Raw genomic sequence first — 13,536 nt, forward strand, 5'->3', positions numbered from 1 at the left:
GAAGGTGAAGACCACAGTGGTGCCTGTGGTCATCGGGGCCCTCGGGGCAGTCACCCCCAAACTGGAGCAGTGGCTCAAACAGATCCCAGGAACAACATCAGACATCTCAGTCCAGAAATGTGCAGTTCTAGGCACAGCCAAGATACTGCGCAGAACCCTCAAGCTCCCAGGCCTCTGGTAGAGGACCCGAGCTCAGAGGATGAAAGAGACCACCCGCGGAGGGTGAGAAGGGAATTTATATATATATATATATATATATATATATATATATATATATATATATATATATATATATATATATATATATATATATATATATATATATATATATATATATATATATATATAATTAATGAATTAATTAATTTACTTCTTTTAATCTTCTAAAATTAATTTAGACATTTTATTTTTACAGTCTATAAATTAGGAACTCATTTTCTTCTCAGACCTAAACATTATATATTCCCTATAGTCACCATGGCAACAGCAGGTGGCGCTCTGAGCGCCTCTGATCTGTTTGGTCACTTGGTTCTCTGACCGAAAAGCTGCAAAAAAAAAAACAAAAACAAAACCTGCTGAATAAAAACAGAACCAGAGATGAAACCAAACCTGGAAGAAAATAAAATGTTTTGTTTCCAGTTTAACAGCTGAAACATTAAGAAGAAGCGGAATGGACCAGAACCAGAACCAGAACCAGAACCGGCCCAATGACGCATTTTCCATCACAGGTATAAATACCACGCATCATTCTCCGTCAGCAGCCGCGACCTGCAGTCCTCCGCGCTGCTCTGCGCTCCTCCCGCAGTCCGCTATGTGCGCTGATCGGCTGCGCACCGGGCTCCGCTGACACTCCCTGACCGCACCGCGCCACCATGGACGGCACCAACAACACCACAGCCTGGCTCGACTTCCCCAACTCCACCGAACCTGCTGCCGCCGCGGACGGCGAGGTGACGCTGAGCTCCCAGCTGCTCACCTCCTTCCTGCTCGGCGCGCTCATCCTGTGCGCAGCCTTCGGGAACGGCTGCGTGGTGGCGGCCATCGCGCTGGAGCGCTCCCTGCAGAACGTGGCCAACTACCTGATCGGCTCCCTGGCCGTCACCGACCTGATGGTGTCGGTGCTGGTGCTGCCCATGGCGGCGCTCTACCAGGTTCTGGACCGCTGGACGCTCGGCCCGGTGCCGTGCGACATCTTCATCTCCCTGGACATGGTGTGCTGCACCTCATCCATCCTGCACCTGTGCGCCATCGCGCTGGACCGCTACTGGGCCATCACCGAGCCCATCGACTACATGAAGAAGCGGACGCCGCGGCGAGCCGCGGTTCTGATCAGCGTCACCTGGATAGTCGGGTTCTCCATCTCGGTGCCGCCGATGCTGGTGATGCGCTCCCAGCCGAGCGGCGACGCGGAGGACCGGCACAGCCAGATGGAGTGCAAGATCCGGCAGGACCCGTGGTACACGATATACTCCACGTTCGGCGCGTTTTACATCCCGCTGACGCTGATGCTGGTTCTGTACGGGCGGATTTTCAAAGCGGCGCGGTTCCGGATCAGGAGGACTGTGCGTAAAACCGAGAAGAAGAAAGTCTCCGACTCGTGCCTGGCGCTGTCGCCCGCGCTCTTCCACAAGAAGCCGCACGGCGACGCGCAGCATGGCAAGAGCTGGAAGCGCAGCGTGGAGCCGCGGCCGCCGCTTCCGCCGAGCGTCAACGGCGCGGTGAGGCACGCCGACGACGGCGAGTCCCTGGAGATCATCGAGGTGCACAGCAGCTCCAGGGGCCACCTGCCGCTGCCCAACACCCCGAGCTCCGCGCCGCTGTTCGAGAGCCGCCACGAAAAGGCGACTGAAGCCAAGCGGAAGATCGCGCTGGCGCGGGAGCGGAAGACGGTGAAGACGCTGGGCATCATCATGGGCACCTTCATCCTCTGCTGGCTGCCCTTCTTCATCGTGGCGCTGGTCATGCCGTTCTGCCGGGAGTCGTGCTACATGCCCGGCTGGCTGGAGGCCGTCATCAACTGGCTGGGATACTCCAACTCCCTGCTCAACCCCATCATCTACGCTTACTTCAACAAGGACTTCCAGAGCGCCTTCAAGAAAATCATCAAGTGTCATTTCTGCAAACCCTGAATCAGAAACGAACCGGAACCGAGACTCGTGTTCATAATCATCGTTCAGTGTCTCCAGACTGTCTGTAGTCTATGCATAGATAAGCTGTGATCGTTGGATTGAGCCTCATGTTCTTGTTCATGTAACGTCCAATAAAAAGATACTTTTTCAAAAACCCCTCAGATTTCAGGTTGATTTTTATGGGGGGATATTATTGCCACAAGTCAAGAGCACACAAATATTAATAACATATAACAAAACATTTTTTTTCACCTGATAATTTGCAAACTGGATGTTTTTATTTTAAAAACATGAAAAACTCATTAAGTTTCAGATCTATAATGATTTAAACTTACACTTCATAAGTGGTTGAATTAGAATGATTGTGTTTATTGTTGAGCAGTGAAAAAGTGTGCTAACTAAACTAGACACAACCAATCAGAGGCAAGAGGCGGGATTTAGTGCTGTCAATCATGACAGTGTACACATCCATACAACCTTGGAGAAATTTTTAAAATATATTAATACTTAACTGAAATATTATTTTTAGCTTTTCACATTCATAAAGTTTCTATAGTAACAATTTCCAGGCTAAGCTAGGTTAGCAATAGCACTAATGCTAAAGTGAACATTGAGGCTAAGATTTACGAGCCACATTATATTTAAAACGTCTCAGTAACGTTTTCTCTATTGATTTCAGATTCTTTTTAAAAGCAGGTGTGAAATTATCTTTATTAGGTTTAGTTTAGCTAACTCAGCTGAGCGAGTGAAGCTGAAATTATAGTTTATATGAATAACTGTTAATTAAATCTAATAAAGTGAAATGTTTTAACATGTCACAGCAGAAATGCTGACCTCTAGTTTGACCTTTTTCCTCTTTACTTGGTTTGTTTCAGCTCCACTTGTGACATTTTACTCTATCTAAGCTAACAGCTAATGCTAGTTTTGCCTCTCATAGCTTCTCTAGTTTATTCAGCTACAATGGCTCTTTGTTAACAAGTTTGAACTGAATTGAAAACATAAAAATAAATATTTTACGTGAACCAGTAGCTGACACATGTTATTTATTCTTTATTTTGTCTAAACATCTCAGTAGTTTGGTCATGTAATCTGTAGCAGTCTCACTAAACTGTAAACTGCCTCATCTGCAACACATTAACCAACAGAAACCTTTGACATTCGTCTCCCAGCTTCTGCCTCCAGGTTCCTTCAGACTAGCCAGCAGCAATTAGCAAACAGCTGCTGGAACGGCTCATTAGAGGAGCTGCTGCTCAGAGCATCGCTGGTAAAAGTGCTGTTAAACGGTTAACAGAGGAGCCATGTTGGGATGAATTCCTGAAGGCGGAGTTTCAGAAAGAGCAGGAGCTTCTTAAAGAGACAGAAGCCCAATAAATCAGGAAGTGACGTTTCTTTTAAGACAGATCTTAAAATGTCTGGTCCCTGGAAACAGCATCTTTTTTTAAACTGAAGGTGACATAGTTACTATAAAATGTGCCATAAAAATAGAGTTGGGTTTCAACTAGTTACATTTACCTGAGTAACCTTTTGGAAAATATATCTTTACTTTGTTGTACTTATTATGAAGTATTTCTGCTCTTACTTGAGTATAAATTCTGGATTTTCTACCCACTGAATGAAAAACAAACATGTTTAACCAAAAACTCTCCATAAACAGACACACAGCTGCAGTTTGTGTGAAAGTTTTTATGTTTTATTGAAAGAAACTGATTTGGAAAAATGTTCTTTTGTTACTTATAATATGAATTATTTTAATTTTGATCCTTAAAAAAACCCAAAACTTCCACTAAACTTTACATTTTGGTCCATCTGATGATTTAAATGTTAAATGATTGATATTGATTCACTTTTTACCAAACACTTTTTTACTCATTTCTTGAAAATACGCTGAAGTAGTTTTACTCTTCCATGAGTAATATTATGGATACTCTTCCTTCCTCTATCCGTGTCTGGAAAACACATTGTTTCCTCTTTAGGTGTGAAACTCTGTCGGAGGAAACTGGTCTGTAACTGTCAGACAGTTTTCTCTCCTGGGCGTGAATCTAAAAACCAGTCCGAGTCTGTAAGGAGTTAAAGGAGCAGCCACAGAAAGGTCAAAGGACGAGGTTCCGCCCGGCCGGCCTCGAACATCACATGAAGGATGGAGAGGTGGTCGCCATGGAGACGTGCGAGCGACGCAAACTCCGGGGGCCGAGGAGCAATTACCTGATCAAAGGCCTGCTGAGACGCATGGAGGTGAGTGTGAGCAGCCGCAGCTGGCGGCAGCAAGCAGGTGGACTTCCTCATTGTTTCCTCCAGCAGACGATGCTTGTTTAGACGTTATTCTAACAACCAGAACCAAAATATCACACAGAATACTGATATTTTACCTCCAAATCCAGAAAGATATTCTTGGTTTGTTCTGAATCTTCAGAACCACAGGTGTGATGGATTGAAATGTGCTGAGTAGTTTGATTTGGCGGAAGCAGTGGTCAGATTCAGCCAGCAGGGGGAGTCTAGCGCGTGAGCTAGCTATAGCGAAGAGCGTCGCCGGAGCAGAAGCACCGTGTCCGGCTATTTTATTCAAATATTAAAATATATATACACCTGTAGATTGTACATTTATTTCTTAACTTTCAGAAAGATTGTGAGGTTTTTTTGGGACGCTCTGAATGTTAAATTTCGCTGTTAGCTCTGTTAGCTCCACTGTTAGCACGTTGCTAAGATACTGCTGTGTCGACATTGATATCGTATGTTTTAAGTTAATTAGATAATAATAATCGCCGGAGCAGAAGCACCGTGTCCGGCTGTTTTATTCAAATTCTCCCCTCCTACAGGCACAGTGAGGCTGGTTCACTAAAAACTGGCTGTGGCTTCAAGTTAGGACACGACAAATTCCCCCTTTTTTTAATTTGAAAATATTTCAGTGGATTCAAAATGGAGAAACATTTTTATTCAACGGTTTATGTTTGGAAAAACAATAAAACCAGAAGAAAGAGTCATAAACTGCAATGATGGAAAATGTTCAGGTTTATGAACATTTATGTTCTTCTGCTTCAACAAACCTGGATGAGCTGCTTTCTGTTTGGGTACGATGGCTTTACGAGCATTTTAGGTAGAAAAAAAGGAGGAAAGTTTCTCCAAAAAAACTCTGAAATTTCCAGATTATTGTCATAAATGTTCTAGTAAAAAATAAGGTAGTTTCTGAACTCTAAAAATTGGTAATTTGTGAGAAATTTTGAAGACCCCGCCTCTCGCCCGAAACGTTAGCTGAAGATAGGCACCAGCACCTCCTGACCCCACTGAGGAACAAGAGTGCAAGAAAATGGATGGAATTTCAGAATTTTCTTGGCAGAAATTTACTCGACGTTTTTATCTCCAGCCTCATCAGAGTGATTAATATTTCCTCCAAAACGGAGCAAATTTCAGCCACAAATGTTCCAGAAAAAACATGAACATTTCTGAGCTCCAGAAATCAAACATTTGTGAGAAAAACTTTAGAAATTTTAATCATAATTTCATAAATTTTCTAGGAAAAAGTGGAAATGCCTGAGCTTGAAAAGTCGACAATTTTCAACTTTTGAAAAAAAAAAAAAATCCTAGAAAATATGTAAAATTAATCTAAAAATTTCTGAATTTTTGTCTTGGAAATTTTTTGACTTTTGGAGTTCAGAAATATCCAAGTCTTTTCTTAAAAATCTCTACATATTGTTGTATTTTTTGGATTGAACTGTACTCTTTTCTTCCAGACAGTTGTTGTTATACAACGTTGTGTCTGTTATCAAACTACCAAAATGGCCGACCGGTTTGTAGTGTCAGGCTGTTTGTTTCTCTTTGAGCTGCTGTGATTATGTTTTAGCAGCAGAACCAGGAGGATCAGCGGAGATGATCGGGTTTGTGTCAGATCTGATGAATTCCTGGTTGAGTTTCTGTCTGTGAATCATTTGGTTTCTCTGGTTTTCGTTTCGTTGCTGACGGGTTTCTGGTCTCGTCTCTCCAGTTTGTTGCGTCCAGCTCTCCTCTACATTCACCAGCTCTGTCAGCTCAAAGGCGTTTGTTTGAATCTTTGTGCAACTTTTTAAACACCTGATTAAAAAAAGATCAGCTGAAGCCCCAGATTCTGATTTTTCTCCATCAGAATCATCAGAAATCGACTTTCTGACGGTTAAACTGACGATTATTTCACTGCAGCAGGAAAACAAAACAACCAAAGTTCTTGTCTGGTTGCAAACACTCCGGGTTGATTTCCGGCTCGTCCTCAGAGACTGCAGCCGAGGGCACTTGGCTGTGAACCAGAGCAGAGCTGGGATTACATTTGGTCCGTATGCTCTTGAACCGCTGAGCCGTGTTTCCCCTGCAGGGCTGCTGGTGGCGCTCTGCTGTCAGAGGAGTTACAGTCCGGAGATAAACCTTCTGGTTGCTGTTCATCCACCTGGTTTAGTAGTTATAAAGAAATAAAACACAACATTTAGTCCTGGAAGTATCAGAAATATCAACATAACTCATGTTCACATGTTCTCCATCCAGTCCCGGTCCTCCAGGAAACGGAGACAGTCAGCAGGAAAAGCAGCTAAATGCTAATTTCAGAGATAAATGAGTGATTATAGATGTCAGAATCAGTGTCAGGTGTTTGTGCTGCAGCGCCGTCTGGGACCAGCAGAACACGGATCATGGATTCCTGGTCATGCCTGTGTGGACGCATGGGGCCCCTCCACACGCTGATCAGCTCATTCATCCAGACGAGACGAGAGTCTGGACTTCAGTCTGAGTCCGACTGGAACTCAGTTCACAACGAGAATGAAGCAAAATAAAATCACTGCAGTTTGTGGAAGATTCAGAAACTCTTAGAAATGGTTTCAGGACTGGAGATCAATTTGGACGAGACGACTGAGAAACAGGCTTCATATCAGAAAATACAGATAACTATTGATTAGTTTTTTGTTTTAAATACCTGAAATGATAATAATAATAATAATAATAATAATAATAATAATAATAATAATAATAATAATAACATTTCCAGTTTTATCCAGTGTGTTATTTTGTTTATTTTTAAGCAGTTATGACCAGTGGGGAAACTTTAAACTGCTGCTGCACAAGTTACTCAGCAGGTTGTTGCTAGGCAACGCTCTCAAAAAGTGAGTTAGTAAGCAGCTAAATAGTTTGTTGCTAGGCAACCAAAGAGTGAGTGAGTTAGTAATTTTGCTTCGCTCTTGAGTGGCTGAAGTCTTTCCTGTGCCTACATCTCCCAGAATGCCGTGCGGTTCTGGATCAGAGTTCACTGAATATTCTGTCAGCTGTAGCATCTATTGATATTGATCACATATTTATCCAGATACATATTATTGATTCATGGTAACACATGAACTCTGTTAGATGTGAGACGGGTTGAAATAATTCTGGATTTATTTCCAGAGCTTCTCTGTGCCGGTGGGACCGTTGGCGTCCTGACCTTTGACCCTGCTGCAGGTGCCTGTGTTTGGGTCAGTCACTGTCAGAGGAACATCAAACAGAGGATTGTTCTGTTGTTCTGCTGTTTGATGCCATCTGCAGCTGTGCTGCAGATCAATTCAGCTCCGTTTGCTGCAACTAGTAAAAACTGAATTACATGAGTCCAAATATTCAGATTAAATAACTTCTTTCCTTTTCCATGAAAACATGACGTCTCTAAAATGTTCTATTTGTTTTTACTCAGCTGGGTTTATTATATTTGATATTTACCAAACTGGCATTATTTTAATAAAAAGCTTCATTTTATCAAGCTGAGATTTGTTAGGAGTTTTTTAAAGTGATGTAGTTTAATTGATACAAACATCAGAATAAAACTAAACTGAAGACTAAAAACTAAATAAGTGAAATTGAAACATCCTTGTGGATTATTGTTTGAAAAGTTACCAAGTGAAAAATAAACAATAGTTTAGGTTATTTATTGGTTTGTTTAGTAAAAGTCATATTTTTGATCACATACTTATTGCAGTTATAGATATTTAGCTTCCTACATAAATGACAAACTAAAACCTCCTAAATGTTTATTTATTTATCAAGCTAATGCTTACAAGCTAAATGTTTAGCCAGTAAGTTAGGAAGCTAAATACTTAGTTCGGCGCTAAATGCTAACTGTGAACATTATTCTGTATTTTTATCCACTTGAATAAACGTCAGTTTGTCACAAAGTCCAGAAAAAGATCCGTCTGGTTTGGTAAACATGCTGAAATTATTGAATCTGAATTCAGTCGATACGTTTTGTAACCGTCATTTCGCTAGAGATGAGTAGGGGGCGCCGATTCCCTCCGGTGTTGTACAGAAGAAGAGCTAGTCGTCCATTTTGTTGTAGGAGAAAACAGGTGATGATGAGGCGCAGAGCGATAAACTAACGTTACTTTTCTCATGTATGAAAATATAACGTTTAGTACCGTGGAGGTCTGGCTTCACGTGGACGAAGTTAAATAAATCGAAAGTGTGGAAAACGTCAAAAGTGCGTCCTGCTGTTTGGGGTTAGAGAGGCTAACCGCCGATGCTAACTCCTGCTAACAGCAGGGCAAACAGAGGGACACAGAAATGCGGTTAATATTTGATTTACCTGCTCTGGGTCCTGAAGTCCAGGAAGGAAAAATGATTGTGTGAAAATGTTCTGGTTGACTCATTTTTGAGCAGCTGGTGGTAAATTATCTGTTACGGTTTTCAAATATCTGCAGCAGAGAAACCATGAAACATATTTTATGTACATTTATACGTTATGTTGAAAAAACAATTAACTACAACACCCAAATAACCAATAACAAGGATAAACTTATTAAAAATGAAAGTAGTTTTACATTCATATTACACGGAGGATGTAAATCATGATTAATTTGTTGCTTTAGGGTTGCAGCGTTTAGCTTTAGCATTAGCTTCGATGTTAGCGTTATTGTTGAACTTCTGTTGGGTGTTTTTGTTTTTCATCTAATTTATTTTGTAAAACAAAGTTTAAATGAGTTGCTGTATCAACGTGATAAACAGAACAAATAGGAAAAAGTAAACAAATTGACGTCTTTTTATGTAGAAAATACATAAAATTAAATGTATATATTCTAGACGTGCTTGGAAAACCTCAAACTTTCCGGCATTTCCTTTCATTTCCTGTTATCATTAAAGTCTGTGATGTTTTTCCATCTGATTCCTTCAGTGCTTTTATTTTTCAGAGCAGATTCCAATTTTCTGAGGATTTTGACTGAATTATTCAACCGTATCGTTCATAAACAGTGACATGTTCTGCCTTTTATATTTATATTTTTCATAAAAAATGCTCACAAAACTATTTTTCAATCATACCAGGGGACAGAAAAGGTTTCCACAGAAAAACAGGAGCAACCTGAGGATGAATAATAGAAAAACATGATCCGTACCGACACCACAGCTTCACGTGTTGAAGGTTTGCAAAACGTGTTTAGAAAATAACGGATAAAAACGAAACAAAATGTTTCCATCAGATGTAAAAAAGCATCAGGTGATTCCAACTGAAGCACCAATGGAACTAAATGTCCTCAGTTTGTTGTTATGATGCTAAAATTAGATTAAATCCCTCCAAATTAAACTTTTGAACATTTCTGCTGTTTCTATGGTAACGGTTCGACTAAAACATCATTTTCCCCCCAACATGAACCAGCAAATATCAAAACTATCCAAAGAAATGAAACGTGAGTAATGAAAACTCCAGTCAGGATTATTAACATTAAACGTTATAACTACATTGAGTCGATGTCGGTGATTTAGACGATTAAACTCCAGGTTGGAGTTTGCAGGTTCTGTCTGGGTTTCCTCCAGGTACTCCGGCAGGAACAGAACCAAACTGGACTTGTTTTATTTTCACTTTATTGTCATAATAATTAGATTTATTGTACGACTTCATTCTTGATTAAGACATTTTCTCCTCAGTTTTATTTTTTTATCAGTATTTCTCCTAACGCTCTGATGTAAAATAGTTTTGTTTACAAACATAATATAAGTTTCAGTCCAACAACAAAACTTTGCAGTTTATTGCAGAAACATTTTGCTTCTGTTAATAATTTCTACATACATTCTGAACAATCTGCCTGTACAGAAGCTAAAGACAATATTTTATCTTTGGCAGGTTAAATTTCATGATGAACGTTGATGGCCGACCCCCCGTGGTGCTGAAGGATGAAACCGGAGCGGCGAGCTAACGGAGCGGCGAGCTAACGGAGCGGCGAGCTAACGGAGCGGCGAGCTAATGGAGCGCCGAGCTAACGGAGCACTGAGCTAACAGAGCATTAAGCTAACGGAGCGTTGAGCTAACAGAGCGTTGAGCTAACGGAGCATTGAACTAACGGAGCATTAAGCTAACGGAGCGTTGAGCTAACAGAGCATTGAGCTAACGGAGCATTGAGCTAACAGAGCGTTGAGCTAACGGAGCATTGAGCTAACGGAGCGTTGAGCTAACAGAGCGTTGAGCTAACAGAGCGTTGAGCTAACAGAGCGTTGAGCTAACAGAGCGTTGAGCTAACAGAGCGTTGAGCTAACAGAGCGTTGAGCTAACGGAGCGTTGAGCTAACGGAGCGTTGAGCTAACGGAGCATTGAGCTAACGGAGCATTGAGCTAACGGAGCGTTGAGCTAACGGAGCGTTGAGCTAACGGAGCATTGAGCTAACGGAGCATTGAGCTAACGGAGCATTGAGCTAACGGAGCATTGAGCTAACGGAGCGTTGAGCTAATGGAGCGTTGAGCTAACAGAGCATTAGGTATCACCACAATAGCGTTGAGCTCCTTGGATAGGAGCATTGCGCTCAATGCTCCTATCCATGGAGCTCAACGCTACATTAGCTCAATGCTCCATTGCACTAATGGAGCATTGAGCTAATGTAGCGTTGAGCGACCGTTCACAGGGCGGAGTGTTCGAACAGGATGACGGTGGAGCGGCTGGACAGGCTGGACAGCCTGGAGGGCCGGAAGGCTCCGATCCGGGAGTAAACGTCCCCGTCTGAACACGCGCCCCAGGACAGGTGGGGGCTGGGCGGCGTGGTGTGGATCAGAGGCAGCGACGGCGGCCGGAGTCCAGGCGCGGGCGCTGCAGGCGGAGTCGGTGGGAGCGGGAGGGATGGTGGAGGGACGATGGAAGTTATGGTGGTGATGGTCTGGATGGGAGCCGGTTCTTCTGGGAGCAACCCGTTCTTGGTGGGCATCTCCTGGCAGGCGGTGGGCTGCTTCAGCCTGTAGGTGGCGCTGTGGTAGAAGCTGCTGTACTCCAAGGCGTGTTGCGCCCGGGCCAGCCTGAGCCTGGCACCAGAACCAGACCAGAGACAGAATAACAATGTCTATCAATATCAATAGATGATACATCTGATAGAATATTCACTGAACCACACAGCATTCTGGGAGATGTAGGCAGAGAGAGAGAAGACTCAAGAAGGTGAGTTAACCTCCTGTGTCTGTGCGGCTCAGGCCAGGTGAGCTCCTACCTGTGCCTCAGCTGCAGCAGCCTGTAGAGCAGCAGCAGGATCGCGGCTCCAGCCAGCGTCACCAGCAGCAGCAGCGCCACCTGCAGGTCCAGACTCAAGCAGCTCCTCCCAGCCGAGCTGCAGCTCCTCGGGGGTTCTGGGGGCCGCTCCGTCCCCCTAACCGGGCCGGCGCCGACCCGGCTGGGCGGAGGAGGAACCTGGAGGGAGGAGCTGCTGGCGACCAGCTGGCTGAGGCGCATCGCTTCCCGGGGCGATCACAGACAGGAAGTGATGTCGTCTGGCTTGAACTCCATCGATTCTCACGGATCTGAAAAAGGAAGAGTTTGGTTTGGTCAGAGGTCAAAAGGTCAAGTGATGTTTATCATTAAACCATCAAGAACTATCAGCAATAATTTGGTTTATTAGTCACTGATGCATTGAGCAGCTAATTATGATTTAAGCTAACGAGAAAAGAAACAACGATGTCACCGTGACATGAGCAACAACTGAAGCAAACCTGTAACGCCAGCAGGAGTTTTCACAAAACCCAGCTTTTATTTTGGTAGTCAAATTCCAGCTAAATATCCAGCTCTGTACTAAAGAGTTAAGTATTTGATGTGAACCTAAATATTCTCTTTGAAGCTAAATAATTAGCTAGTTAATCAAATGTTTGGCTTTAGCCTAAATAATTAGTTTGAGGCTAAAGAGCTAAGTATTTAGTCCAAAGCTAAGTATTTAGCTTGTTAGCTAAACATTAGTTTATGTATCAGTTAGCCTATCAGAAGTTTCCAGATCCATGACATCATCATCATCTGGGTTTCTCTTTATTTTTTTAAAGAGACAGTAATCATTCTGGATGCAAAGCAGACATAATGAATAATTAAATATCTGTCATATTATCTCATTATTGTGTCTTTTAGTTAATAAAAATAATTTTGATGATTCTAATTTACCTAAAACAAGAAAAGTTTGGTCTGATTTCACTTTAAACAGTAAGAAAAAAAAACACGGATTTGTCTTTCTATACAGTTTGTTGTTTAGTTTCACCCAAAATTATTAATATTTCACAACACAGATTAAATTATTAGAGGAAAACACGCAAAAAAAGTCAGATTATTAAGGAGGTGTTCAGTTTAGTGGAACTGAACTGAGGCCTGACAGTTTGTCTGACGTCAGTGTGTTAAAGTGAAGCTAGCTCCTTGACAAAACATGGAGCCTGAAGCTAACGCATGCTAACTCCACGTTAGCTCTCCTGCTCCAGCAGAAACCCGGACTCACCTGAACCAGACGTGGCCGTTCTGGGGTAAATCCAGGAGAAAGCAAGCCGACCGTCGGAGCGGCTCTCCGTCCGGCGGGAACGGCAGGAAACGGGCCCACTTCCCGAACACGCAGCGCCACGAAACCTGATTGGAGAGCGCTTCCTGTCGCCATGGTTACAGGAAACCGGTCAAGGAAGGCTTCCTGGAGTTTGAAGAAAACATGAAACTGAGCAGCACAACGAGGCAGGAAACAGAAATACTGTTGGTTTTTCTCCACCGGCATAAAAAATAAACTAATGTAGTTAAATTTACATTTAGCTGAGTGACTTTTTTAGAAAAGAAATAGCTTTACTCTGCTGTACTTTGAGTAATTTTAATCATGAAGATTTATTTACTTTTACTTGAATAAAAATATGTTGAAGTACTTTTGTTCACTCTCACAAAATCTCAGCAAAAATGTATGAATATTTAAATACATGAAATGTCTCAACAAATGTCTTAAATGCTCTCTGTACTGGTGAAGTTGTCCAAACTCCCAGAGATCTACAGGAAACTGTCAGGCATCGGCGCTCCACACCAAACAGGAAGTCGGCCATCTTGGATTGAAGTTCCAACTTTGACCAAGACAGAAGTCCTTCATGTTGTTTGGATCTCAGCCAACCTTTTTATCATATTTCATTTAATTTGTTTATTCATTTTGGATATTTAAAATGTCTTCCAGTTCATCAGTTTAACGTT

General features: G+C 42.5%; 2 protein-coding genes across 2 annotated transcripts; one reads left to right on the forward strand and one right to left on the reverse strand.

Annotated features, from left to right (window-relative positions):
- Positions 1-621: 621 nt before the first annotated feature.
- Positions 622-2,283, forward strand: htr1ab (5-hydroxytryptamine (serotonin) receptor 1A b). Its single transcript, XM_008424748.3, has one exon. The coding sequence runs from the start codon at positions 873-875 to the stop codon at positions 2,127-2,129; it is 1,257 nt and encodes a 418-aa protein (XP_008422970.2). The 5' UTR covers positions 622-872; the 3' UTR covers positions 2,130-2,283.
- Positions 2,284-10,403: 8,120 nt separating this feature from the next.
- LOC103474032 (uncharacterized) lies at positions 10,404-13,005 on the reverse strand. Its single transcript, XM_008424749.3, has 3 exons — positions 12,818-13,005; positions 11,561-11,867; positions 10,404-11,378 (listed from the first exon to the last, which is right to left on the reverse strand). The coding sequence occupies exons 2-3, from the start codon at positions 11,797-11,799 to the stop codon at positions 10,982-10,984; spliced, it is 636 nt and encodes a 211-aa protein (XP_008422971.2). The 5' UTR covers positions 11,800-11,867; positions 12,818-13,005; the 3' UTR covers positions 10,404-10,981.
- Positions 13,006-13,536: the final 531 nt, after the last annotated feature.

This window comes from Poecilia reticulata, chromosome 12, assembly GCF_904066995.2.
Source record: "Poecilia reticulata chromosome 12, P_reticulata-male-v2, whole genome shotgun sequence".
Taxonomy (NCBI): domain Eukaryota; kingdom Metazoa; phylum Chordata; class Actinopteri; order Cyprinodontiformes; family Poeciliidae; genus Poecilia; species Poecilia reticulata.